This window comes from Mauremys mutica, chromosome 12 (assembly GCF_020497125.1).
Source record: "Mauremys mutica isolate MM-2020 ecotype Southern chromosome 12, ASM2049712v1, whole genome shotgun sequence".
In the NCBI taxonomy this organism is placed as follows: Eukaryota; Metazoa; Chordata; order Testudines; family Geoemydidae; genus Mauremys; species Mauremys mutica.
The window spans coordinates 1,600,027-1,624,229 of NC_059083.1; the positions used below are offsets into that span (position 1 = coordinate 1,600,027).

A 24,203-nucleotide genomic window follows, 5' to 3' on the forward strand; every position below is an offset into this window, starting at 1 on the left:
GGGGAGCGCTCACCAAGGGGTGGGGGCGGCTTTCGGTCTGCCCCCCGCCAGGTGGCTGTCTGTCTGTCTGTCTGTCCATCCACCCCAGAGCCTAGTGTCTCAGCGTGTCCCTCTGTCCTGTCTGTCCCCAGGTCTCACTGTGGGTGTCTGTCCCGTCCCCCGGGTCCCGCTGTCTGTCTGTCCATCCACCCCAGAGCCTAGTGTCCCAGCGTGTCCCTCTGTCCCCAGGTCTCACTGTGGGTGTCTGTCCCGTCCCCCGGGTCCCGCTGTCTGTCTGTCCATCCCTAGGTCCTAGTGTCTGTCCCCCCGGTCTGTCCCAGGTCTCTGTGGGTGTCTGTCCTGTCCCCCGGGTCCCGCTGTCTGTCTGTCCATCTGGCTCCAGGTTCCTGCTCTGCTGTCTGTCCATCCCTGGGTCCTAGTGTCTGTCCCCAGGTGGCAGTGCTTGTCTCTGTCCCCAGGTCCCTGTCTGTCTAGCCAATCTCCCCGTCCCCCCGAATGGGGGGTATGTCTCCCCTCTGTGTGGGGTCTCTGTGCTCTGGGCAATAGGAATATCCCCCCCCCCCGAAAAGGATCCCAGAGCCCTGTCGCCTGCTCTCTGGGGACCCAGCCTTCCTGAAATGCAGCCACCTCTGGGGTGGGGGGGGGCACAGCAGCCAGATCTAGCAGTGGGGTGTGTAGGGGAGGGGGAGAAACAGACACCAGGGCACAAACTCTGACTTTTCTGGTCAGGGGCAGGGGTGGGGGGTGGGATCAGAGACAGGATCCTATATGCGGGGGTGTGGGGGCTATGGGGATCAGAGCAAGGGGGCAGAGTGGGGGCAGTCGGCGGGGGGGGGGCAGAGCCAAGGACGGGGGGGGGGGAGGGCCTCTGTGGGAAGAGTTGGGATCCTATACAGGAGGGGTGGAGGGGGGACTCCTATACATGGGGGCTGCTGGGGGACGGGGGGAGCTGATACTGGGGAGGGTCTGTCTTAGCAGGCAGTGGAGCTGGGTGTCCTGTATGGGGTCAGCGGCCCCAGATACCAGCCTGTCTCTCTGTCCCTGCCCTGGCAGCAGGGTGCTCTGGGGGTGGGGGGCACTGGGGGCTCTGCCGGACCCTCTCTGGGCCTGGGAAGAGCCAGTGTCAGCTGGAATTTAGAGGATGCTGCGGGGTCCTTGTTTTGGTGACCTGCTGGTGTGGAACTGGGGCACGCTGGGTCCCCCCTGGGATGGAGCTGTGGGGTGGGTGCGCCGGGTCCCCCCTGGGATGGTGGGGGCCAAGGGCTGCCAGGGATGGAGCTGTGGGGTGGGTGCGCTGGGTCCCCCCGGGATGGAGCAGTGGGGTGGGTGCGCTGGGTCCCCCCTGGGATGGAGCTGTGGGGTGGGTGCGCCAGGTCCCCCTTGGGATGGTGGGGGCCAGGGGTATGTTGGGAGAGAGTTGAGGGGTGTGGGAGGGGAGCACTGGCTGCCCCGTGGGATTGTGGCCCCGAGGCATTCTGGGATGGCTGGCACGATCCGTGTAGAGGTGGGGTTGGATTGGCTGTGACCTAGCGTGACCTGGGGCCAGGACAGACAGACAGACACGGCGTGACTGGGGGAACAGGACAGACATGGCGTGACCGGGGGAACAGGACAGACGGACAGACATGGCGTGACTGGGGGAACAGGACAGACGGACAGACACAGCATGACCTGGGGCCAGGACAGATGTGGGGTGACCTGGGACCAGGACAGATGGACAGACTCAGACGGTGGGATGAGCCGTGGCTGGATTCTCAGGAGCGGGGACCGAGGCCGCTCAGCTCCGGCTGGTTCGGGGCAGAGCCTCCTGCACGTCCCCAGCAGATGCTCAGGGTCCCGTGCCCCAGAGATGGGGCTGTGCAGGGACCCTGCCCCCCACCCCCCGGCAGGTGCAGGGCGAGGAGCTAATCGCTTTCCTAGATCCCTGGCAGGTCCCTGCGTCTTGCTGCAAATATGTCCCGTCCCCGCCAAGCCTGCAGCAGGGCCATGGGGGGGGGGGGGGCACGGCCGGGGGGAGCCAGGGCAGCTGTGGGGGGCGCTGTGGGTTGTGTGGTCGCCGGCAGGATCAGGTGACCCCGTCCGGTCCCAAGCCCCCACATGGCCCCCCATGCTGGGGAGCTTGTGGTTCAAACAGAGGAAGTGACTCATATAAACGGCCCATTCTCCGCGGCCCAGTCCCCTCCCCTTGCCCCCCACTTTCCCCCTTCTGCCCCTCCCTCTGGTCCCCACTTCCCCCTTCTGCCCCTCTCCCCCTGCCCCCTTCCTGCCCTCTGCCCCTCCCCCTGCCCCCCACTTCCAGCCCTCTGCCCCTGCCCCCTCTGCCCCTCCTCTCCCCCACTTCCCCTGCCCCCCACATCCTCCCTTTGCCCCTCTCCAACTGCCCCTGACTTCCCACCCTCTGCCCCTTTCCCCCTGCCCCCACTTCCGGCCCTCTGCCCCTCGCGTCCTGCCTTCTTTCCCCCTCCACCTGCCCCCCACATCCCCTCCCCTCTGCCCCCTCCACCTGCCCCCACATCCCCTCCCCTCTGCCCCCTCCTCCTGCCCCCACTTCCCCATCTCTTTGCACCCCCCTCCCCTGACCTCCCACTGTGACCTCTCTGGCCCCTCTCACTCTACCTGGCCCCCCCCATTCCTGCTCCTCCTCCACCTGAACAACCCCCTCCCCTGACCCCGACCTCACACTGTGACCCCCACACCGGAGCCCTCTCCCTCCTGCCCCTCCTGCTCCTGGCCCTTCTCCTCTCACGTCTTTCTACAGCCAATATCCCCCCTTCACCCCCCCGGATCCCCACCCCCTCTTCCCCTAGTGTCTCCTCCCTCAGAACCCCCCCCGCTCCAGCCCTGGCTCTGGGGCTCCCCTCCCCCATTCCCGCCCCACCCCTCCCCAGGGAGTTGTGCTATGCAGCCCTAATGGCTTTTCCTCGCGCCGCCTGGCAGCCAGAAGAAAGGTGTCTCTGTGCGGCTGGCGCGGCCTGGCTGCCAGCGCTCCCGGCCGGGGCTGGGCCAGCGCCGCGCTCGGCGGGGGGCCGGGAGACCCCGGGTGGGGACGTGGCTCTGAGATGGGCCCTGAGTGTGTGTGTGTGGGGGGGCTTCGATCCTCTCTGCCAGGGGCTAATGTTCCCCTCCCCTGCCAGTTCTCCAGTGCTACGAGCTTCCCCACAACAGTGCCCCCAGCTGGGGAGTCTGGCGCTGCAAACTTCCCTGGAGCAGTGCCCAAAGCTGGAGATCTCCCAGCGCTGCGAGCTTCCCCGTGGCAGTGCCCTGCGCCAAGGGCTCTGGTCTGTCTCACTGTGTCCTGCTGGGGATATTAATGGATGCCAGATTCCGAATGGAACAACGACGGGGGAGGAATGGGGCTCCCGCCGTCACATCAGGGCCGTAAACGTGGGGCTGATGAGAAACCCAGACGAGGGCTGGATGGGAGAATGGGAGAGGGGGACAGGTGTGGAGAGACGCAAACAGACAGGGGTGTGTTGGGGGGTCAGCCACGGTGCAGTACCCCCTGAGCACCCTGCCCCCAACCCTGCTCCATCACCCCCCAACCAGGGCAGGCCCTGCACTTGGGGGGGGCAGTGCCCCCACCCAGCAGGCACTGCCCACCCTTGACCGCGCGAGCCGGCCTGGGCTCCCCCTTGTGGCCAGTGTCCGGGGCAGGGGGCGGAGGTGGTAATTCCTTCAAAGGACCCTGACGCCAAGAGCCCGGAGTGGTGATGGCTCCTTTGCCTCTGTTTTTCCGGCTGTTCCCTCATGAACCCCTCTTGTCTGGAGCGAGGGTCACCCGGACCATGTCCCCATCCGTCTGAGCACCTCTGCCCCCCTCCCCCCCGCTCCCCTATGCAGATGGCCTTGCTGCCACCCATCACCCCTCGCCCCTGGCTGGGAGGGGTCGGCCCCGCCTGAGGCGTGGGGCGTGGGCAGGGGAATGGGCCATCAGCCAGGCCTGGCTGCAGCTGATGGCTTCTGCAGACTTGTTTTTGTTCAGAGGGAAATACTGGGTCCAGCTGAAAGGGGGCGGGGTGGGGGGGGGGGAGACTGGGAGCTGCGTGCAGTTGTGAAATGGGCTCTGTGTGACTGTGTGTGTGTGTGTGTAATGGTGATACCTGTGAGCCCCTGTGCTATGGGGTATGTGCAGCTGGTGATTGTGAGCTCAGGGTGGGTGCATCTGTGAGGCAGGGTGTGTGATTGTGACTGACAGGGGGAGGGCGCCGTTGTGTGGCAGGGTGGTGTGCGAGTTGTGATGAGGCGGCTGTGCTTGTGGAATGTGCAATGGAGAATGGGCCGTGGTGAAATGGTGCATGTGCGTGCGAGACAGCGTGCGTGCGATGTTGAAGCAGGCTGGGTGCCTGCTGCTGGCAGAGGGTGCGTTCTGTGCGTGCGATGGGTAGTCGGGTGGGATTGTGGGGAGAGGGGCTGCGTTTGGGCAGCAAAGCCCGTGTACCTGGGAGGGGGTGATTGTGAGATGGGGTGTGTGAGTGAATCGCTGCCCCCCTTGCTCTGAGTGTGTGTGTGTGTGTGTGTGTGTGTGTGTGCGCGTGCCACGTGTGTATTTCCCCTGGACCCTCCACACCCCCTCCCCCGCCAGCTGGGAACAAAGACCCCGTTGATTGGGCCTGAAAAGGCCCGTCTCTGTGAGTGTCCCGGGAGGGGAGATTGGAATTTGGATAGCGCTGGCCAGCGCACCTGAGGGGACCCCTATCCCCTCCCCAGTCCTGCTAGTCCCCCCTGTTCCCCAGCCAGGGCCCCCCTGCCCTGAGCCCCCAGCCTGGAGTCCGATAGTCGGCCTCCAGTGCACCTGGGCAGGGGGACCCCCTCTCCGCGCTCCCGGCCAGCCCCCCTTAGCTGTCCAGACACCCACTTCCATGCAGCCAGGCCTGCCTGCTCTGGGAGTGTTCCTCCACCGTCCGCGTCCCAGACCCCACAGGGCAGAAGGACTCTCATGGGGAGGGGGATTCATAGGCTGGGGGGAGGCTGAATATAGAGAGACTCAGCGGGGAATGGGAGTCACGGCTGGAGGGGGGGACCCTGGTAGCTGCAGGGTGAGTTCATGTGATCCCAGAACTGGGGAGCTGTGTGTGGCTGGGGAGGGGGCCCCTGTCGGGGAGGTGGGGGCTGTCTGCAGAGCTCTGACCCCTCCCCCCCCGTGTCCCACAGCAGAGCCGGTGGACGTGCTGAAGGCACTGCAGTTCCAGGCCCAGCCGGCCGGCGTGCGGAAGGCGACGGGGTTCTGCCCCGCCAGGCAGGCAGGGACGGGGCCGGACGTGGCCTACAGGATATCACGGCAGGCGCAGATCAGCGCCCCCACCAGGCAGCTCTTCCCAGGTACTGGGCCATGCGCCCCCCTCCCGCATGGGATAGTCCACCCCCTCCCTGTCCTGCGGCGTGTTCCCCCTCCCTGTGTCCTCCATCAGCCGTGCCCTTCCCACGGGCGTTGTTCCCACAGGCTCCCCCCGCCTCCGTGGCTGGTCCCACACACCCCAGCTCCCAGCATGGCCCCAGCCCCTAGTGGAACATTCCTACATCCCCCTTGGGATGTTCCTGCACCCATCTGTGTCCCTGGTGGAAGATTCCCACACCCCCTTGGGATGTTCCCACACCTTCCATATCACTAGTGGAACATTCCTGTGTGCCCACCCCTACTTTCTTACATCCCCATTGGGATGTTCCCACACCCCCAGCGTCCCTAGTCTAGTGGAACATTCCCCCGCCCCCTTGGGAAGTTCCCACACCTCCTGTGTCACTGGTGGAACATTCCTGCAGCTCCCCCTCTCTGTGTCACTAGTGGAACAATCCCATGCCCCTCTTGAGATGTCCCTGCACCCCCACCGCCATGTCCGTAGTGGAACATTCCTACATCCCCGTTGGGACATTCCCACGCCCCCCCCCCCCGTGTCCCTAGTGGAACACTCCTACATCCCCCTTTGGCTGTCCCTGCACCCCCCAGTGTCCTGCCCCCCGAACGGCCCCCGTGGGGTCCCACAGCCCCGGTGTCTCCCCAGGGAAGTTCCCGGAGGATTTCTCCATCATGGCCCTGGTGAAGGCCAAGGCCGGGACCCAGGCGTTCCTGCTCTCCATGTACGACCAGCACGGCACCCAGCAGCTGGGCGTGGAGCTGGGGCGCTCGCCCGTCTTCCTCTACCAGGACCAGAACGGCCGGCCCGCCCCCGAGGACTACCCGCTCTTCCGGGGCATCAACCTCGCTGACGGCAAGTGGGTACCCGCTGACCCCCGACCCCTGACCTCCAACCCCCCCACCCCGCCCCCGAGGGCTACCCGCTCTTCCGGGGCATCAACCTCGCTGACGGCAAGTGGGTACCCGCTGACCCTCGACCCCTGACCTCCAACCCCCCACCCCGCCCCTGAGGGCTACCCGCTCTTCCGGGGCATCAACCTCGCTGACGGCAAGTGGGTACCCCCTGACCCCCAACACCCCCACCTCACCCCCAAGGGCTACCCGCTCTTCCGGGGCATCAACCTCGCTGACGGCAAGTGGGTACCCCCGACCCCCGACCCCTGACCTCCAACCCCCCACCCCGCCCCCGAGGGCTACCCACTCTTCCGGGGCATCAACCTCGCTGACGGCAAGTGGGTACCCCCGACCCCCGACCCCTGACCTCCAACCCCCCACCCCGCCCCCGAGGGCTACCCGCTCTTCCGGGGCATCAACCTCGCTGACGGCAAGTGGGTACCCGCTGACCCCCGACCTCCAACCCCCCCCACCTCGCCCCCGAGGGCTACCCGCTCTTCTGGGGCATCAACCTCGCTGATGGCAAGTGGGTACCCCCCGACCCTGACCCCTGACCTCCAACCCCCCCCACCTCACCCCCGAGGGCTACCCGCTCTTCCGGGGCATCAACCTCGCTGACGGCAAGTGGGTACCCCCCGACCCCTGACCTCCAACCCCCCACCCCGCCCCCGAGGGCTACCCGCTCTTCCGGGGCATCAACCTCGCTGATGGCAAGTGGGTACCCCCTGACCCCCCCCGACCTCCAACCCCCCGCCCCGCCCCCGAGGGCTACCCGCTCTTCCGGGGCATCAACCTTGCTGACGGCAAGTGGGTACCCACTGACCCCCGACCCCTGACCCCCACCCCCCACCCCGCCCCCGAGGGCTACCCGCTCTTCCGGGGCATCAACCTCGCTGACGGCAAGTGGGTACCCCCTGACCCTCGACCCCTGACCTCCAACCCCCCCACCTTGACCCCGAGGACTACCCGCTCTTCCGGGGCATCAACCTCGCTGACGGCAAGTGGGTACCACCTGACCCCCAACACTGCAGCACATGGTACCCTCTGCCCCCTACACCGACTCCACTCCAACACCTGAGGACTCCCCTTTCCATCACTGCCTCCCCCCCCGTGCCTGTGTGTCCTGCCCCCTCCCATCGGCGTGTCCGTGTCCCCAGGTGGCACCGGTTGGCACTGAGTGTGCGCAAGCAGTCGGTGACGCTGATCCTGGACTGTAAGAAGAAGGTGACGCGGCCGCTGCCCCGGGGCCCCCGCCCGGTGATCGACACCCGCGGCATCACTGTCTTTGGCACCCGCATCCTCGACGAGGAGGTCTTCCAGGTACCAGCCCAGCCCACCCTGTGTCCCTCTGCCCACGGGGACCCTGCCTGACCCCCGTGTCTCCCCTAAGACTGTCTGGGTGTGAGGAATGGGGGGAAGTGCCTGGGGGTGGTTTGGGGGAAAATTGGGGGTTATTTCTGGGTGGGGTCACAATGGGGAAGCCGGATGGTATCAGGGTAACTCCTCTCCTTCCCGCCCTCCCTCCCTGTACACACCCCTCCATCTATCCCCCAATTCATCCTTCCCGCCATCCATCTATGCCCCCAATCCATCCACAATCCATCCCTTCATCCCCACCCTCCCTCCCTCCATCCCCACACACACCTGTCCATCTACCCAATCCTCCATCCATCCCTGCGCACACCCCTCCACTCACCCATCACTGTCCCCCCCTCCATCCCCACCTCCCTCCACCCATCCATCCCCACACACCTGTCCATCCACCCATCCATCCATCCCTCCATCCCCACACACGTGTCCGTGCACCTAACCCCCATCTATCCCTCCATCCCCACCTCCCTCCCTCCATCCCCACACACCTGTCCATCCACCCAATCCTCCATCCATCCACAATCCATCCCTTCATCCCCACCCTCCCTCCGTCCCCACGCACACCTGTCCATCTACCCAATCCTCCATCCATCCCTGCGCACACCCCTCCACCCACCCATTCCTCTCTCCCCACAGTCCATCCCTCCATCCCCACCTCCCTCCACCCATCCATCCCCACACACGTGTCCATCCACCCATCCATCCCTCCATCCCCACACACGTGTCCGTGCACCTAACCCCCATCTATCCCTCCATCCCCACCTCCCTCCCTCCATCCCCAAACACACCTGTCCATCCATCCATCCATCCATCCCTCCATCCCCACCTCCCTCCCTCCATCCATCCCCACACACCTGTCCATCCACCCAATCCTCCATCCATCCCCAATCCATCCATGATCCATCCTTTCATGACCTCCCTGCAGCCCCTCATCCGTCTATCCCCTGCAACCCATCCGTGATCCATCCCCTCCCACCCCTCCCTGCAGCCCCTATCCCTCCCTCTCTGGCCCCTTTCCCCATTGAGGGACATGATCATTCCCCTCTGTTGGACGTTGCTGAGGCCTCATTTGGAGTACTGTGTCCAGTTTTGGGCCCCACACTACAAGAAGGATGTGGATAAATTGGAGAGAATCCAGCGGAGGGCAACAAAAATGATTAGGGGGCTGGAGCACATGACTTATGAGGAGAGGCTGAGGGAACTGGGATTGTTTAGCCTGCAGAAGAGAAGAATGAGGGGGGATTTGATAGCTGCTTTCAACTACCTGAAAGGGGGTTCCAAAGAGGATGGATCTAGACTGTTCTCAGTGGTAGAAGATGACAGAACAAGGAGCAATGGGCTCAAGTTGCAGTGGGGGAGGTTTTGGTTGGATATTAGGAAACACTATCTCACTAGTAGGGTGGTGAAGCACTGGAATGGGTTCCCTAGGGAGGTGGTGATTCCACCACCTAACCATCCTTAGAGGTTTTTAAGGTCAGGCTTGACAAAGCCCTGGCTGGGATGATTTAGTTGGGGTTGGTCCTGCTTTGAGCAGGGGGCTGGACTAGATACCTCCTGAGGTCCCTTCCAACCCTGAGATTCTATGAGTCTATGATTAGTGGCGGGTGGGGACTCCAGGCCCAGCAGTGCCCGTCCCCCCATCACCCCGTCTGTCTCTCTCTGCAGGGTGACATCCAGCAGCTGCTCATCGCCCCGAACCCGCAGGCAGCCTATGACTACTGTGAGCACTACAGCCCCGACTGCCACGCTCAGCCCCATGCGCCCCAGGCACAGGAGGCGCAGCAGAGACCTGCCAGGCCCGAGGTGAGGGACGTGGGGCAGACCGAGCAGGTCAGGCCTTTGGGTCTGATCTCGGGGAGGATACGGGGCTGGATGGGCCCAGCAGGCTGATCTTGGGGGGTCATGGGGCTGGACAGGCCGGGGGGCTGATCTCATGGGGGATACGGGGCTGGATGGCCTCTGGAGCTGATCTGGGGGAGATACGAGGCTGGTTGGGCCCGTGGGGCTGATCTGGGGGATATACAGGGCTGGTCGGGCCCGTGGGGCTGATTTGAGGGGGTTACAGGGCTGGTCAGGCCCGTGGGGCTGATCTGGGGGTATTAGGGTTGCCAGGTGCCCAGTATTCGATTGGAACGCCTGGTCGAAATGGGACCCTGGCGGCTCCAGTCAGCACCACCGACTGAGCCGTGAAAGGTCCGGTCAGCGGCGCAGCGGGGCTGAGGCAGGCTCCCTGCAGGCCGTGGCTCCGCACAGCTCCCAGAAGCTGCGGCATGTCTCACCTCCGGTTCCTATGCGTAGGGGCGCCCAGAGGGCGCCGCACGGTGCCCCTGCCCCTGCCCCAAGCACCGCCCCCACAGCTCCCATTGATGGGAACCGTGGCCAATGGGAGCTGCGGGGGTGGCACCTGTGGACGGGGCAGCGTGCAGAGCCACCTGGCCATGCCTCCGCATAGGAGCTGGAGAGGAGACACGCCGCAGCTTCCAGGGGCTGCTTGAGGTAAGCGCCGCCTGGGGCCTCCACCCCTGACCTCCTCCCCAGCACCCCAACCCTCTGGCCCAGCCCTGATTCCCCTCCCGCCCTCCAAACCCCTCAGTCCCAGCCCAGAGCACCCTCCTGCACCCCAAACACCTCATCCCTGGCCCCACCCCAGAACCCACACCCCCAGCCGGAGCCCTCAACCCCTCTCCCATCCCGACCCACTGCTTCAGCCCAGAGCCCTGTCCCGCACCATGAACTCCTCATCCCTGGCCCCACCCCAGAACCCACACCCCCAGCCGGAGTCCGCACCCTCTCCCACACCCAACCCCCCGAGCCGGCCCGGTGAAAATGAGTGAGTGAGTGAGGGTGGGAGGAGTGGGTGACGGAGGGAGGGGGGATGAAGTGAGTGGTGGGCAGGGCCTCAGAGAAGGGGCAGGGCAGGGGTGGGGCCAGGGTGTTCAGTTTTGTGCGTGTAGAAAGTTGGCAAGCCTAGGGGGCATACGGGGCTGCTTGGGCCCGTGGGTCTGATCTGGGGGGGTTACAGAGCTGGTTGGGCCCGTGGAGCTGATCTGGGGGGGCATACGGGGCTGGTTGGGCCCGTGGAGCTGATCTGGGGGGGCATACGGGGCTGGTTGGGCCCGTGGAGCTGATCTGGGCGGGGTTACAGAGCTGGTTGGGACCGTGGAGCTGATATGGGCGGGGTTACAGAGCTGGTTGGGCCTGTGGGTCTGATCTGGGGGGGTTACAGAGCTGGTTGGGCCCGTGGGTCTGATCTGGGGGGAGGGGGGGTTTACAGAGCTGGTTGGGCCCGTGGAGCTGATCTGGGGGGGGTCACAGAGCTGGTTGGGCCCGTGGGTCTGATCTGGGGGGGTTACAGAGCTGGTTGGGCCCGAGGAGCTGATCTGTGGGGGCTACGGGGCTGGTTGGGCCCGTGAGTCTGATCTGTGGGGGGGTTACAGAGCTGGTTGGGCCCGTGGGTCTGATCTGGGGGAGATACGGGACTGCTGGTCCTTTGCTGACGTTTTCAGGTGCAAAAGGAAAAAACCTGAACCCCCCCCGAGGAGACACTGCCGGGTTCATCTCAGCCCCCCACCCCCTACGTGCCCCTCAGATCCCACCCACCCACTGGGATTCCGAACTTACCCCCTAGGGAAACACTGCCAGCTTCATCTCGGGGGCCCAGACCTCCCATCTGCCCCTCATAACTGCTGTCCCCTTAACTCTCCCCCATATGGGGCCACCCACCCCCGTATTCCCAGCATGCCCTGCTCCTTCTTGGGGCCACCCGCCCCTGTATTCCCAGCATGCCCTGCTCCTTCTCAGAGCCACCCGCCCCCGTATTCCCAGCATGCCCTGCTCCTTCTCGGGGCCACCCGCCCCCGTATTCCCAGCATGCCCTGCTCCTTCTCGGGGCCACCCGCCCCCGTATTCCCAGCATGCCCTGCTCCTTCTCGGGGCCACCCGCCCCCGTATTCCCAGCATGCCCTGCTCCTTCTTGGGGCCACCCGCCCCCGTATTCCCAGCATGCCCTGCCCCTTCTCGGGGCCACCCGCCCCCGTATTCCCAGCATGCCCTGCTCCTTCTCGGGTCCACCCGCCCCTGTATTCCCAGCATGCCCTGCTCCTTCTCGGGGCCACCCGCCCCCGTATTCCCAGCATGCCCTGCTCCTTCTCGGGGCCACCCGCCCCTGTATTCCCAGCATGCCCTGCTCCTTCTCGGGGCCACCCGCCCCCGTATTCCCAGCATGCCCTGCTCCTTCTCGGGGCCACCCGCCCCTGTATTCCCAGCATGCCCTGCTCCTTCTCGGGGCCACCCGCCCCCGTATTCCCAGCATAACCTGCTCCTTCTCGGGTCAACCCGCCCTCGTATTCCCAGCATGCCCTGCTCCTTCTCAGGTCAACCCACCCCCGTATTCCCAGCATGCCCTGCTCCTCCTCGGGTCAACCCACCCCCGTATTCCCAGCATGCCCTGCTCCTTCTCGGGGCCACCCACCCCCGTATTCCCAGCATGCCCTGCCCCTTCTCAGGTCAACCCACCCCCGTATTCCCAGCATGCCCTGCTCCTTCTCGGGGCCACCCGCCCCCGTATTCCCAGCATGCCCTGCTCCTTCTCGGGGCCACCCGCCCCTGTATTCCCAGCATGCCCTGCTCCTCCTCGGGTCAACCCACCCCCGTATTCCCAGCATGCCCTGCTCCTTCTCGGGGCCACCCGCCCCCGTATTCCCAGCATGCCCTGCTCCTCCTCGGGTCAACCCACCCCCGTATTCCCAGCATGCCCTGCTCCTTCTTGGGGCCACCCGCCCCCATATTCCCAGCATGCCCTGCTCCTTCTCAGGGCCACCCGCCCCGGTATTCCCAGCATGCCCTGCCCCTTCTCGGGGCCACCCGCCCCCGTATTCCCAGCATGCCCTGCTCCTTCTCAGGCCACCCACCCCCGTATTCCCCGCATGCCCTGCTCCTTCTCAGGCCACCCACCCCCGTATTCCCAGCATGCCCTGCTCCTTCTCGGGGCCACCCGCTCCCATATTCCCAGCATGCCCTGCCCCTTCTCGGGGCCATCCGCCCCCGTATTCCCAGCATGCTCTGCACCTTCTCAGGTCAACCCACCCCCGTATTCCCAGCATGCCCTGCTCCTTCTCGGGGCCAGCCACCCCCGTATTCCCAGCATGCCCTGCTCCTTCTCAGGTCAACCCACCCCCGTATTCCCAGCATGCCCTGCTCCTTCTCAGGGCCACCCACCCCCGTATTCCCAGCATGCCCTGCTCCTTCTCGGGGCCACCCACCCCCGTATTCCCAGCATGCCCTGCTCCTTCTCGGGGCCACCCGCCCCGGTATTCCCAGCATGCCCTGCTCCTTCTCAGGTCAACCCGCCCCCGTATTCCCAGCATGCCCTGCTCCATCTCGGGGCCACCCGCCCCCGTATTCCCAGCATGCCCTGCTCCTTCTCGGGGCCACCCGCCCCGGTATTCCCAGCATGCCCTGCTCCTCCTCGGGTCAACCCACCCCCGAATTCCCAGCATGCCCTGCTCCTTCTCGGGGCCACCCGCCCCCGTATTCCCAGCATGCCCTGCTCCTACTCGGGTCAACCCACCCCCGTATTCCCAGCATGCCCTGCTCCTTCTCGGGGCCACCCGCCCCCGTATTCCCAGCATGCCCTGCTCCTTCTAGGGGCCACCCGCCCCCGTATTCCCAGCATGCCCTGCTCCTTCTCGGGGCCACCCGCCCCCGTATTCCCAGCATGCCCTGCTCCTTCTCGGGGCCACCCGCCCCGGTATTCCCAGCATGCCCTGCTCCTCCTCGGGTCAACCCACCCCCGTATTCCCAGCATGCCCTGCTCCTTCTCGGGGCCACCCGCCCCCGTATTCCCAGCATGCCCTGCTCCTACTCGGGTCAACCCACCCCCGTATTCCCAGCATGCCCTGCTCCTTCTCGGGGCCACCCGCCCCCGTATTCCCAGCATGCCCTGCTCCTTCTTGGGGCCACCCGCCCCCGTATTCCCAGCATGCCCTGCTCCTTCTCGGGGCCACCCGCCCCCGTATTCCCAGCATGCCCTGCTCCTTCTCGGGTCCACCCGCCCCTGTATTCCCAGCATGCCCTGCTCCTTCTCGGGGCCACCCGCCCCCGTATTCCCAGCATGCCCTGCTCCTTCTCGGGGCTACCCGCCCCGGTATTCCCAGCATGCCCTGCTCCTCCTCGGGTCAACCCACCCCCGTATTCCCAGCATGCCCTGCTCCTTCTCGGGGCCACCCGCCCCCGTATTCCCAGCATGCCCTGCTCCTTCTCGGGTCAACCCACCCCCGTATTCCCAGCATGCCCTGCTCCTACTCGGGTCAACCCACCCCCGTATTCCCAGCATGCCCTGCTCCTTCTTGGGGCCACCCGCCTCCGTATTCCCAGCATGCCCTGCTCCTTCTCGGGTCAACCCGCCCTCGTATTCCCAGCATGCCCTGCTCCTTCTCGGGTCAACCCGCCCTCGTATTCCCAGCATGCCCTGCTCCTTCTCAGATCAACCCACCCCTGTATTCCCAGCATGCCCTGCTCCTTCTTGGGGCAGACTGCTCTGGCTCGTGGAGGGATGGGGGGTGAACCCCAGAACTGGAAGTTTAAAGGCACTTCTGCCCCCCGCTGCATCCCTGCCCTGAGTGGGGGAACTGAGTCAGGCCCAGGGAGGGCGAGCGGGGGAGGGGGAGAACTGGGGCAGGGGGAGCAGACAGACCCCCACACCCTGGTCCAGCCCCTGACCCTCCCCCTGCTGTGGGTTTCTGTTATGATTGTTTTGTTCTCCTCCTTTTCCCCCTTCCACCATCCCCCCCCCCCCCCGCGCCCAGTACTTTGATGAGGAGATGGAGTACTCTGAGTACCCCCACTCTTACGGGAATAAAGAGGATGGGAACTCACCTCTCCCCACACTTTCGGGGGGCGAAGTGGAGCAGGTAACCTGGGGGGGGCAGGTTCTGCTCCCCCCCACCCATGTCCGTCTGTCTGCCCCAGCTCCTGTTGTGTCTGTGTCTCATCCTCTCATGACAGTGTCGTCCATCCGTCCATCCATCCATCCATCCATCCATCCATCCATCCATCACTGCTTCATGGCACCCCCTGAGCAGGGGCGCGGGTGGCACAGGTTGGGGGGACAGGGAATGGGGCTACTAGTAGGGGGCAAGCCATGCCCCCCCACATTGTAACCTGCTGCTGGGGCCTCTGGGGGGGCAGAGGGGAGGGAATCCCGGTGTGTGCTCCATACACATGGGGATCCTAAGGACAATGAGGGTTCTGGGGCGACCCCTGGAGATTTGGGGTGCTCTGTATGTAGCCAGTCCCCAGGGTGGAGAGGCTCCGGGGCAACCCCTGGAGATTTGGGGTGCTCTGAATGTATCCAGGTCCCCAGGGTGGAGAGGCTCTGGGGTGACCCCTGGAGATTCGGGGTGCTCTGAATGTAACAAGCTCCCAGGGACAGAGGGGGCTTGGGGTGACCCTGAGGGATGTGGGGTGCTCCGTACACCAGGGAGTCCTTGCAGCAGCCCCTGCACCCCTGCTCCCCGTGAACTCATGCCATGTGTGTTGTGTTTTCCTTCTGTGCCCGGCTCCCGGTCTCTGTGTGTGTCGCTGCTGCTGCCATCCTCATCCTCACCCTCATCACCTCCATCCTCCTCCTCCTCCTCGCCTCCGCGGCACCAGAAACCCGCTGGGCCGGGCCGCAAGGCGCCCGCCAAGCCGGCGCCCAAGCAGCAGAAACGGCAGCAGCTGATGAGCACGGCCCCAGCCTACGGCAAAGCTCCCGGTGGCGGGAAATCTCCCGGGAAAGCCCCCGGCAACGCCAAGTCCCCTGGCAACGGCAAATCCCCCGGCAACAGCAAATCCCCCGTCAACGCCAAGTCCCCTGGCAACGGCAAATCCCCCGGCAACACCAAGATGGCAGCGGCGGGGAAACACCCGGCCGTGAAAAATGCCCTGGGCAAGGCCCAGACGGGGGGCAAGGCCTACGCTGGCGCCGGCGCGCCCAGGAAACACGGCAACGGCTACCAGCAGGTAGAGCAAGAGCGAGGCATCCAGATCGGTGCTGGGCACCCCCCGAGGGAGCAGCACGATCTGAGATCTGGTGGGGGAGCATGCTCCTCCTCCCCATCCCCGTAGTCTGTGCATCTCGCTCGTGTCTGTCTGTCTGTCTGTGACGGGGCCATTCGGGAAACGCCTCGGCAACATAAATAAACCAGCAGACGGGGAATGTGGGGAAGGCCCCAAATCCCATTCCCCGCCCCCCTGAGCCAGGCAGTCCCCGCCGTGGGACCAGGTGGGAGCCGGTGCCCCCTAGAGGGCACAGGCCCTGTATTCCATTCCCTCCCTAAGCCACCAGTCCCTGCCCTGGGGTGGGGTGGGAGCCAGCGCCCCCTAGAGGGGACAGGCCCTTGCCCCATTCCCCGCCCCCCTGAGCCAGCCAGTCCCTGCCCTGGGGTCGGGTGGGAGCCGGCGCCCCCTAGAGGGGACAGGCCCCGTGTCCCATTCCCCGCCCCCCTGAGCCAGGCAGTCCCCGCTGTGGGGCCAGGTGGGAGCCGGCGCCCCCTAGAGGGGACAGGCCCTGTATTCCATTCCCTCCCTAAGCCACCAGTCCCTGCCCTGGGGTGGGGTGGGAGCCAGCGCCCCCTAGAGGGGACAGGCCCCGTGTCCCATTCCCTGCCCCCCTGGGCCAGCCAGTCCCTGCCCTGGGGTCAGGTGGGAGCCGGCGCCCCCTAGAGGGGACAGGCCCCGTGTCCCATTCCCTGCCCCCCTGGGCCAGGTAGTCCCCGCCGTGAGGCCAGGTGGGAGTCGGCGCCCCCTAGAGGGGACAGGCCCCATTTCCCATTCCCCGCCCCCTGAGCCAGCCAGTCCCTGCCCTGGGGCCAAATGGGAGTCGGCGCCCCCTAGAGGGGAAAGGCCCCATCATGTCCCACTTCCCTCACATTTTCTCTCTGTGTTGATTTATCTTGCACCTTCTTTACCGTGAATGGACACCCCAAGTCCCCCTTGAATGACATGGGGCAGTCGCTCCCCAGAAGGGGGCTCTGCAGGGGGCGCAATTCCATCAGCGATCGGTTTGTCTCTGTGTGTCCGGGAAAACGAGCCGGGATGAATCCAGTTCCGCTGCCCCTGCCCCTTCCCCAGGGCAGGAGGGAGAACAAGAATAGCCTGCTAATACTTCTGTCCTCTTTCTCGCTCTCCTCTAATCCATCCATCCCTTTGCATATCTGTCAATCCATCCTCATGCATGTATCTCCATGCACTTCCATTCGTCCACTGCATCCATCCATCCCTGTGCATATTTGCCTGTCTGTCCATCTGTCTGTCCATCCCTATGCATGTTTATCCATCCATCCATCCGTCCTCATGCATATCCATCCTTCCATCCATCTATCCACGTGCATATCCCTCCTTCTATCCATCCACGTGCATATCCATCCATCCATCCATCCATCCATCCATCCATCTTTCTCCCTTGCCCCCATGACTGCTGTTCCAACCCTGTTCTCCCCGGCCCTGGCAACTGCTGACCCCTCCTACCCAGGATGTGGGGCTGTCCCCTACAGAGGAGCCCTGGGGGGCTGGCGAGTACCTAGATTATACCCTACCCCCTGACCAGGACCCTGATGGTGACTACTGGGAGGAGACAACGGGGCTGGAGGCAACTCCCCCCTCCTCCTTGGAGCCCTGGGCTGAGGTAACCGCCCTGGGGTTGGACTGAAGGGTGGCTAAGGGGCTGGATGGGAAGGAGCAGGGGGCTGAGCTGGCTCCAGAGCGAGGTCTAGCTCCCCACTAGTTCCCACGGCCCCACTATCTGTCTCAGTGGGGTGAGGCCTTAAAGCCTCCCCATGCAATTCAGGGCTGGTCCCCCTGAGAGCTGCCTCTGTGCTGATCCCACGATGGAAGAGATGGAGACCCTGTGGGAGAGGCTCCAGGGGTCTGTGGGGAAAGGACTGAGGATTCGGGACTGGGGGTCAGGACTCCTGGGTTCTGTCTCCAGCTCTGGGCGGAGAATGGGGTCTAACGGGTTAGAGCCAGGCGAGAGGGGGCTGGAGTCAAGGAGGTCTGGGGGATCCAGTTTCGGCACATCTCCTTGATCCTGTCTCCCAGTAGGCGCTGTGCTGTGCATTAATGTGTTGCTGGGTTTCTTCTCATTCTCCCCCATCCCGGGGGGCAGGAGGCTCCCAGCCCGCCCCCTGCCGCTCCGGGTGAGGACGAGGTGCTTGTGGAGAAGTATGTGACAGGGGAGGACACAGCTGTGACGGGGCAGGAGTACGAGTATGTCTATAAGGACTTTCCCGAGGGAGCCGAGCCATCGGAGCTGGGGCCCGTGCTCTCTGCAGAGACCCCCCAGAACGGAGGCGTAAGTGGGGCACGGGGACGTCTCCTCGGGCCCTTCCTCCTGCTGGCCTCTCATGGGTGGTCTTTCGCTGGTCACTTCCTCTTTGTTGTGGTGTCACTTCCTCCTTGTGGTCTTTTGTTGGTGGCATTTCCTGTTGTGGCATCACTTCCTGTTGGTCGTGGTGTCACTTCCTGTTTGTTGTGGTGTCATTTCCTGTTTGTGGTCCTGTGTTGGTGGCTCATGGTGTCACTTCCTGTTTGTTGTGGTGTCACTTCCTGTTTGTGGTCCTGTGTTGGTGTCTCATGGTGTCACTTCCTGTTTGTTGAGATGTCACTTCCTGTTTGTGGTCCTGTGTTGTTATCGTTGTGGTGTCACTTCCTGTTTGTGGCCATTTGTTAGTGTGTCCTGGCGTCACTTCCAGTTTGTTGTGGTATCACTTTCTGATGTGTTAATTCCTGTTTGTTGATGTGTCACTTCCTGCTTTTCATGGTGTCACCGCTGTTTGCCATGTTGTCACTTCCTGTGTGGTGTCATTTTGTTTGTGGCATCCTTGTCAGCATTTACTGTTGTGTCATGGTCATTTCCTGTTTGTCGTGACATCACTTCCTCCATGTTGGCTTGGCATCGTGGGGGTCATGGCTGTCCATTGTGGCATCACTTCCTGTTTGCTGCCTTCACTTCCTGCCCAGTGTGGTGGTTGCTTCCTGTCTTTGGCAGTCCTTCCCTGCACCTCACTGACCATTGTGTCACTTTCCCTCCACCATTCCATTTCCTGTGATGCGTTTCCTCTCTTGTGAGGTCACTTCTTGCTCGGAGTGACATCAGCACCCTCTCCCCCACCTTGTATGTTCAGAGATGGGCCCGTCGTGCCCCGATGGCATCACACCTGATGTTGTAACCATGACATCCTCTGCCTTGGCAATGCTCCTAACCCACCAGGGCATCCCCACTCTGTGATGTCATCTTACGCCCTGTGATGTCATCCCCATGTACAGCCATCTCTGTTATTCACCCACCTCCCCGAGTATTGTCAGCGCTGGTGTCAATTACCGATTTGGGGGGATAACCCCCAAAAGGGATGCGGTAATTCCCCTCTCCCCACCCTGCCATTTCAATGGGGCTGGGGATTTAGGGCCAGGGGCATCTCCAGATGTGGGCCTTTAAATCTCTCCTCCCCCTGACCCCCTCCCCTGGGGTGTGTTTCATCTGGTGATGTAACCTGTCCTCAGCTTCCGTTCAGAGCCGCTGTGGGTCGCGATGCATTGATTAGCTCAGAGCTAACAGAGCATCCTAACTCACGAGGCTCCAAGGGGGCTGGTAGGGTAAGGGTGGGCTCCAATGAGAAATGGCAGCCATGTCTCCCTAGGTCCCAGGAGGATAACTGAAGGGTTGGGACAAAATCCTGGGGTTTTACACAGAGCCTGCCCCAGGTTTACTCTGACTTTACTCCAAATTTACACAGACTCTGCTCCACGGAAATGCAGACCTTACTCCAGTTTCACTCAGACTTTACTCCACATTTACATAGACCCTGATCTGCATTTACTTCACCTTTACTCCACTTTTATTCAGACCCGGCTCTATTTAAATGCAGATTTTTGCTCCATGTGTACTCCATTTTCACATAGACTTTACTCCACATTTACACAGACCCTGCTCTGTTTTCAGAACTTTCTCCAGTTTTACTCAAACTTTACTCCTATTTTACTCAGACCTTAGTGAGATGAGCTCCGCTTTTATTTGCACCGTGCTTGGACCCTCTCCATTTTCACTGAGCCGTTGCACCAGTTTTGACTCAGACTTTACTCCACTTTTCCTCAGACCATGGGGGATAGGGCGCCTCAGATAACAGAGCCCGGGGTGGTGCAGCTGAGTGATGCTGGATGAGCCCTGCCGCCTGGTGCGCGAGCTGGGATTTGCAGGGCTGGGAAGGTGCCAGTGGGGCCTCGGGTGTGTTATATTGACCGGGCCCCTCTTTGCGGTTATATGTGTGTTACCCCCAGGCTGTGCGCGGAGTCAGAGGCTACAAAGGAGAGAAGGGAGAGCCGGCCGTCATGGAACCGGTAGGTCCCTGCATCGACGGGTTAGGGGGAGACCAATTGCTCCCACCCTCCCCTCCATTGTTCATGCCGGACGTTTCCCATCTCTGCATAGTCCGGGCCCTGGGGTGCCCCACCCCCATGCAGCCCCCAATGCACCACTGCTGTGCATGGGACAGAGCCCCCACCCCAGCGCCTCCTGTCGTCTCAGCCCCTGCCCTATTCAGAGATCAGCGCACCCTGCATGCCCTGTCACGGGTCACCTGGGCCTGGAGCCCCCCGGGGTTGTGTGTGTGCGATGGACGTAGTGATCTGTAGTGTATGTATGCAAGGGGGCAGGGTGCGCATGGCAGGATGGGACGTGTGCGTGTCTGCACACACCTGTGTGAACAAGCGTATATGTATTGTCACACCTTAAGTGTGAAAAATCATGTGTGCACATATGGTGCATGTGCCTCTGAGTGTGTGCATGAGTTTGCACAGGCCCCTGCATGCAGATTCACATTGGCATCTGTCTGTCAGTGCTTGCACCTGTTACTGTGCACAATTGTGTATGCCTGTGCAAATGTGTATTTGCGAGTGCCTGTGTGTGCACATCTAGTTTGCATGTTGATGTTAGTTCCCATGCGTGTGCCTCTGTTACGCACCACGGCGCATGTGTGTGTGTGTGTGTATGTGTGTGTATTTGCACACGCTGGTGCATGCATGCCACCATATTTGCATGTTCGGGTTAGTATATGTCTGTGTGTGTGGGAGGGTGCACAGTCGTGTGTTCTCAGCCCATGGCCCTCTCTCCTGATGGGGGAGTGGGCGAGGGGTGTGGATGAGCCAGGAGATCCTCTCCCTTTTCAAACTCACCTGGGCAATCCCAAGTCTCTCTAGGGCACCTCATGGCCGGGGCCGTGTCTGCCCAAGGCCTCCTCAGCTGGGGGCTCTATCCTCCCCCCCCCCCCCGGCCCACTGTGTCTTCGCCCCACCCGGGCCTGTTGCTGGCCTAACCCTGTTCTCTGCCTCTTGTTCTGCAGGGAATGCTGGTGGAGGGCCCCCCCGGCCCTGAGGGACCTGCGGTAAGAGCCTGTCTGTCTGTCTGGGGAGTTCTGGGGGATGCTCTGGGGCCGGGGGCAGATCCCCTTGCTGGTGCATTAGTCTCACTGTGTGTCTCTCATGTGTTTCCTCAGGGCATATCGGGGCCACCGGGCACACAGGGCCCCCCGGGACCCCCAGGAGATCCTGGTGAGAGGGTGAGTGCGAGCTGGAACCTGGCCCTGTGGCAGGGGTTGTGGGTCCAGCATCAGCTCTGGGGGAGACCACGGCCTCCCTTCCAAGGGAGGAGTGAGCGTGTGTTTGCACGGGGAGGTGTGAATGTGCTCTGGGGTGGGATGTCATTGTGCCCCCTTGGCTGGGGAAGGCGCTGTGCGTGTGAGTGCCTGGGAGTGTGCATGCGTTAGCATGTGTGATTGTGCATGCGTGTGCATACGCAGCGCCAATGGCCTGGGGTGTTTGGGGTTAGGCCAGAGATCCCGACAAGGGTCAGTGTATGTCAGAGTGTTGGGAGAATATGAGACTTGCACTGTGCGTGGGGAAGATTGATGTACCGCTGGGGGAGCTATGGGTGCTGAGAAGGGCAGGGGCAGCAGCAGCACTGTCTGAAGGGAAGATCGCAGCCCCCCCCACCCCATGCAATAACCTCCCGCTCTGCCTCTCTCTCCAACAGGGTCCTCCTGGCCGTTCAGGTCTCCCTGGCTCGGATGGGACGCCTGGACCCCCTGGCACATCTCTCATGCTCCCGGTGAGTGAGGAGGTGTTTGATGGGTTAAAGATGGGGCTGCTGCAGTCTGGAATGGAATGGGCTAACGTAGGCTGATTTGGGTCTAGGACAGCAGGGGAAGGTGCTGATAGTGTGACCTAGGACTTGGGTGGCTCTGTGGGATCTGGAATAAAACCAGAAGAAATACTTGTGGGAGCTGGACCAAGGAAGTGTATGGAAGGTGGGGGCTCTTAGGTCTAGAATAAGACCAGGAGAACTAATTGTGTGATCTAGAACCAGAAAGGATAATGTGGGTTTGTGGGTCTTGAATAAATCAAGGAAGACTCTCATTGTGTTACCTAGAACTAGGGACAATACGATGTGTCTGTGGAAGTCTAGGGCAGGCATGGGGATTCAGATAGCAGTATCCAGAACTAGTAGGTGATACAATGGGTCTGTGGGGCTCAAGAACTCAGATACCTAATACCGTAGACTATACAGTGGGCCTGCGGGGTCTAGAGTAAAACAAGAGGAACTCTGATAGCATGGCCTAGAACCAGAGAGGACAGATGGACCTGTAGGGATCTAAAAGTGAGGAGAGAACAGAAATGGTGTTCTAGGTATTTCTGAGAACAGAAATACCTAGAACTGGGGAGGATACAGTGGGTCAGCTGGAGTCTAAAACAAAACGGGGAACTCTAGTACTGTGATCTAGAACTGAAGATTGTAGAGTGGATCTGTGAGGATCTAAGATATGGGAGAGAGGAGGCTGACTCTCTTAGCTAGTCCTTGTTAGTATGTAGTGGGGATCTTTTAATCTAGAACCCAGAGAGTAACTCCTAAAACAGAGGTATTTCAGAGTATAAAGCTGTAATAGATGAGATGGATTCTGCAAATATTACCTAAAACCAGAGAAGATGTCTAGGTCTAGATCAGAAGAAAAACCTTGTATATGTGATCAGGAACTGGAGATTGCACCATGGGTGGGCCTGTGTGGAATCTAGAACAGGACAGGAGGACTCTGGTACTATTCTCTAGAAATGTAGTTAACATAATAAGGATATGGGAATTTAGGATAGAAGGGAGCAGGGGCAGCTCTAGGAATTTGGCCGCCCCAAGCACGGCGGCACGCCGTGGGGGGCACGCTGGCGGTCGCCGGTCCCGCGGCTCCGGGGGACCTCTTGTAGACATGCCTGCGGAGGGTCCGCTGGTCCCGCGGCTCCAGTGAAGCATCCGCAGGCACGTCTGTGGGAGGTCCCCCTGAGCCGCGGGACCAGCGGACCCTCCGCAGTCATGCCTGCGGGAGGTCCACCGGAGCCGCCTGCCGCCCTCCCGGCAAAATGCTGCCCCAAGCGCGCGCTTGGCGTGCTGGGGTCTGGAGCCGGCCCTGGAAGGGAGAGCCCTTGTAGTGTGATCTAGAACTGGAGAGCACAGTGAGTTGAGAACCAAAAGGCTAGTACTAATAGCATTATCTAGAACCAAAGATGATGCAGTGAGTCTATAGGTGTCTAGAACAGCAGGGCGAACCCTGATAGCATTACCTGGAACTAGCAAGGATACACAGTGGGCTTATGTGAGTATGGAACAGAAATGGGCACTCTGGTTGTATTACCTAGAACCATAGAGCATGCAGTGGATATGTGTGAGTCTAGACGAGAAGGGGAATACCAAGAATGCAGCCTGGAATTGGATAGGGAGTCTAGAACAGGCCAGGGAAGCTCTGGCAATGTGATCTGCCCCCGCCCCCCCATGAAGTGAGAAGGACAGAGCAGGACTTGGGCTCTGGAGCTCTAGGGAGGCTCCGGGCATGTCTCCCAGGAGCCCAGTTCTGGGATAGCGACGTGAGTTCAGGGATGGCACCAGTGTGAAGGTTGATCTTTCCTCCCCCAGTTCCGGTTTGGGAGCAGCGGTGGAGACAAGGGGCCTGTGGTGTCAGCACAAGAGGCACAAGCGCAGGCCATTTTACAGCAAGCCCGGGTAAGTCCCGGTGGAGACAGGGCAGGGAGAGTGGGGCTGGGTCAGGGTAGGGGGTCCAAGGAGCCTGGAAAAGATCCTGCCTTATTTTCTTCCCTGGCGCCCTGATAAATTTGGTAATCTGGAACCCAGATACCAATGGGTTGTTACCTTTCTAGATCCTCAGTAGGGTCACAGTTTATTACCTTTCTAGAACCATGTTAAGGGTCACTCTTTTATTACTCTTTAAGATTCTGTACCAAATAGTGGTTGTGCCCTTCCAGAGCTTCCCCAAGGTCACAATTTACTGCCACTCTAGAATCGCAGGATAATGGTTTGTCACCTTTCTAGAATCTCAGCAGATCCCTGTTTCTTACCCTCCTAGGTTCATTTATAATCTTATGGTTAAGTAGCTCTTCAACAACATCTCAGTGTACTGCCCTTCTAGAACCAGGACGAGATTATAGTCGACTGCTCTCCTGGAACCACGGGGGTTACAGTCTATGCCCACCTAGAATCCTTACAAGTATAACAAAG

At 62.0% G+C, this 24,203-nt stretch overlaps 1 protein-coding gene across 1 annotated transcript in view; it reads left to right on the forward strand.

Moving 5' to 3' along the window:
* Positions 1–24,203, forward strand: part of COL11A2 (collagen type XI alpha 2 chain) — a 91,572-nt gene that overhangs the window by 12,562 nt on the left and 54,807 nt on the right. The window contains exons 2-13 of the mRNA XM_044982829.1: positions 5,152–5,319; positions 5,997–6,207; positions 7,402–7,564; positions 9,281–9,418; positions 14,422–14,619; positions 14,804–15,619; positions 17,763–17,948; positions 19,931–19,990; positions 20,992–21,033; positions 21,145–21,207; positions 21,681–21,755; positions 23,604–23,690. Coding sequence (XP_044838764.1) covers positions 5,152–5,319; positions 5,997–6,207; positions 7,402–7,564; positions 9,281–9,418; positions 14,422–14,619; positions 14,804–15,619; positions 17,763–17,948; positions 19,931–19,990; positions 20,992–21,033; positions 21,145–21,207; positions 21,681–21,755; positions 23,604–23,690 — 2,207 coding nt within the window. The remainder of the gene's footprint in view (positions 1–5,151; positions 5,320–5,996; positions 6,208–7,401; positions 7,565–9,280; positions 9,419–14,421; positions 14,620–14,803; positions 15,620–17,762; positions 17,949–19,930; positions 19,991–20,991; positions 21,034–21,144; positions 21,208–21,680; positions 21,756–23,603; positions 23,691–24,203) is intronic.